The sequence below is a fragment of the Etheostoma spectabile genome, chromosome 4, assembly GCF_008692095.1.
Source record: "Etheostoma spectabile isolate EspeVRDwgs_2016 chromosome 4, UIUC_Espe_1.0, whole genome shotgun sequence".
Classification (NCBI taxonomy): Eukaryota; Metazoa; Chordata; class Actinopteri; order Perciformes; family Percidae; genus Etheostoma; species Etheostoma spectabile.
Genome location: NC_045736.1, coordinates 16,416 through 20,127, shown reverse-complemented (window position 1 = coordinate 20,127; position 3,712 = coordinate 16,416). Strand labels below are relative to the sequence as shown.

The window sequence follows — 3,712 nt, the reverse complement described above, 5'->3', positions numbered from 1 at the left end:
TTACTCGTATAATACTTGTACTCGGCAAAAGTACTTTATCCATACCGGATACTCGTTTCAGCCGGGTACTCGGATCACCCCTAGTATTTGCATATTACAGTTAAAGTACGGTATTGCAGATGTAAATGTAAACAATTGGTACTGTAAATAAACAGTCAGCAGTGCAAATTGAAATACCAGTCAAGGTAGTAGTGCAAGATCAGATATAAACAGTTGTTACTATAGTAACAGTCAGCAGTGCAGGTGAACATTATAATATTATAATATTGCAGATAACAAGATGGAGGCAGGTAGGAGGAGAGAGAGTCTATCAGTATATGAGGGGAGTGGAATCAATGAGGTTAGAGTTCAATAAAGAGACAGCTCTGGGGAAAAAACTGTTCTTTAGTCTGCTGGTCCTGGTCTGAGGCACCTGATCCGCCTCCGGAGGGGAGAGAGAAAACATGTCTGGGCTGGGTAGAGAGTCCTTAAGGATGTTGCGAGCTCTATGCAGACAGTGTTTCCTCTGGATGTGCTTGATGGCGGTAGTGGAGTCCCGGGGATGCGCTGGGCGGTTTTCACCACCCGCTGCCGGTGCCTTGCGCTCTCAAACAACAGTTCCCAAACCACACTGTTGCTCAGTTGGTCAGAGCTTTCTATTGCACAGCGATAGAAGTTCACCAGGATAGTCGAGGAAAGCTGATTCTTCCTCACTGTCCTTAGGAAGAGAGCGCAGGTGAGCCTCTTGACCAGGCAGGAGGTGTTTGGTTAACCAGGACATGTCGCCCAAGATTGGATCCTCAGAAACTTGAAACTGGAGACACGCTCAATAGCCATTCCATTGATGTGGATGGTGTTGTGCGTGCCTCTTGACTACAATGTCCACGATGAGCTCCTTCGTTTTGGTGATGTTGAGGAGCTGGTTATTTTCAGTGCACCATGTGGCCAGGTGCTGGATGGATGGATGGATGGATGGTTGGATGGTTGGATGGATGGAGAGATGAAGGATGGGGGATGGATAGATGGATAGATGGATGGATGGGTCGATGGGTGGATGGATGGATGTTAGATGGATGGATGGATAGATGGATGGATGGGTGGGTGGGTGGATGGATGTGGTTGGATGATGGATGGATGGATGGGTGGATGGATGGATGGATGGATGGGGTGGATGGTTGGATGGTGGATGATGGCTGGTGGATGTGGGATGGTGATGGATGGATGGATGGATGGATGGATGGATTGAGGGATGGGTGTATGGATGGTTCTGCATGTAGCTTAGCTAGCCTTACTGTAGGTTTTGTGTATTCATGTAATATGTTAAAATGCGCTCAAGGTAACGTGATTAGTATTTGTGTCTGAAACAACCAATCAGATGTGTCTGTGTGCGTTCAGGTGTCTGTGTGTGTGTCTTTGTGTGTGTGAGTGTGTGTGTGATTGTGTGTCTGTCTTTGTGTGTGTGTGTGTGTGTCTGTGTCTTTGAGTGTGTGTGTGTGTCTGAGTTTCTGTTTTTGTGTGTGTATTTGTGTGTCTCGGTCTGTGTGTGTGGTTGGTCTGAGTGTGTTTATCTGTCTCGTGGTGTGTCTTTATGTGTGATTGTGTGTGTGTGGTGTGTTTGTATGTGGTTTATCTGTCTGTGTGTGTGTGTGTGTGTGTGTGTTGTTTGTGTGTGTGGTGTGTGTGTGTGTGTGGGTATGTGTGTAATATATTAAAATGCAGAAGATTCCCAAGGTAAAGTGATTACTATTTGTGTCTGAACCAACCAATCAGATGTGTCTGTGTGCGTGCAGGAGCGAGCGTACCCGTTCGTCAACACACCACTGGACAGCGTCTCCCGCCTACAGGAAGTGCTTGGCGGCCGTCTGGGGGTCACGGGGCGGAGCTTAGCGGAGCTGGTAGGGGAGATGGTGCTGCGATTGGCCCACGACCACATCCTGCCGCTACGCATCACTTCCTACGCCCAGACGGTGCTGCAGCTTAGCGCTCAGCTCAACAAGCACTCTGCTGAGCTGCAGGTACACCTTGCTGGGGTGTGTGTGTGTGTGTGTGTGTGTGTGTGTGTGTGTGGTGTGTGTGTGTGTTTTTATGGTTATTATTATTATTATTATTATGATAATAAAGTTGTGTCTGGGTCTCCAGTCCCGAGGGTTGTCCCCCTCAGTGTGTTTTCATGGTTATTACTATTATTATTATTATTATTATTATTATTATTATTATTATGATAATAAAATTGTGTCTGTGTCTCCAGTCCCGAGGGTTGTCCCCTCAGTGGGTTTTCATGGTTAATATTATTATTATTATTATGATAATAAGGTTGTGTCTGTGTCTCCAGTCCCGAGGGTTGTCCCCTCAGTGGGTTTTCAGCGCCCGGGGAGACTACAGCCGCGCGGCCGAGACGCTGCAGCGAGCCATCGACTACAGCGACCTGCACGACCCCGCCACAGCTCACTTCTACAACACGCGCATCATGAGGGTATTTCATTTTATTCAATTCAATTATTTAAAAAATGACCAAATAAAAAAATTATCATGAGAGTACTTTTTATTCTTCAGAGATTATTATTTTTTTATTGTTTATTATTTATTTATATTATTATTACTTATTTATTATATTTATTATTATTTATGACATATTATTTTATTGTTTTTTTAATTTAATTATTTTTATCACTCAGTTTTTTAAAAACATTTTGTATTTTAAATCATTTTTTATTTTAATTTCATATGCAATTATTTTTTGTGACATATTTATTATGTAACGTAACAGCTTTATATATAGTACATAACAGCTAATTCGGCTAACTGCTGACCCTCAAATATATATTTATAAGCTAGCGGTTAGCCAAATTAGCTGTTAGCTAAACTAACGTTAGTTTTCCGGTTGTATATCATATTATATGTTTTATTTGTTTCACATAATGTAAATTTTTAAAAAATATTGTAACTTTTAGTTTTTTATTTTATGTAATGAGAGTTCTAACACTGCAGACCCGCCTCCTGATACTGCTTCCTGTCTGTTCTGCAGGTGGAATACTACTTCCTGTCCCAGTACGTGTCGGTGGTGGAGACGCCATTCCGTCACGTGATCCACGGTCGCGGCGACCACACTCTGAGCGCGCTCAGTGAGCACCTGACCCTGCTGACCTCTGACCCCGAACACTTCGACGAGAAACGCTTCAGACGCCAACTCGCCTTCTTCACCTGGACGCTGCAGGGAGCTGCCAACGCACTGACGGGAGACGTGTGGAGCATCCACAACACACACACATACTGACACACACACACACTCACTAACACTGAAACACACACTAACACACAGACACACGCATACAAACACACACACTAACATACTAACATGCACAAACACACACAGACCCACACACACTGACACATACACATACAAGCACACACACTAACATACTGACGCACAAACACACACACACACATACACAAAGAAAAAGAAGAGAACATTGAAAACATGACGAACTTTAATACTTGTATATTTGTATTTATGAAATATGAATAAAATACAGAATCAAATAGGAAGAGGCTAAAATAAGAGTTACTACAGGGGGGTGCAGGGGGGTGTGTTTAACACGTTGTGTTCTCCCGTTAGAAACTCGAGGATCACCACAAACACATGAAAGAGCTGTTTGGTCTGGAGATGCAGAGCTGCTCTGGGTTGTTCTAGAAGGTTTCTAACCTCTGGGACGAGAACATTGTTCCTTCAGAC

At 43.7% G+C, this 3,712-nt stretch overlaps 1 protein-coding gene across 2 annotated transcripts in view; it reads left to right on the top strand.

Annotated features, from left to right (window-relative positions):
• Positions 1-3,375, top strand: part of tfr2 (transferrin receptor 2) — a 31,441-nt gene extending 28,066 nt beyond the window's left edge. For both annotated transcript variants that reach the window (XM_032514560.1, XM_032514561.1), the window contains 3 exons: positions 1,770-1,994; positions 2,312-2,452; positions 3,005-3,375. In XM_032514560.1, coding sequence (XP_032370451.1) covers positions 1,770-1,994; positions 2,312-2,452; positions 3,005-3,253 — 615 coding nt within the window. In that variant the 3' untranslated portion in view covers positions 3,254-3,375. The remainder of the gene's footprint in view (positions 1-1,769; positions 1,995-2,311; positions 2,453-3,004) is intronic.
• The last annotated feature ends 337 nt before the right edge of the window (positions 3,376-3,712 follow it).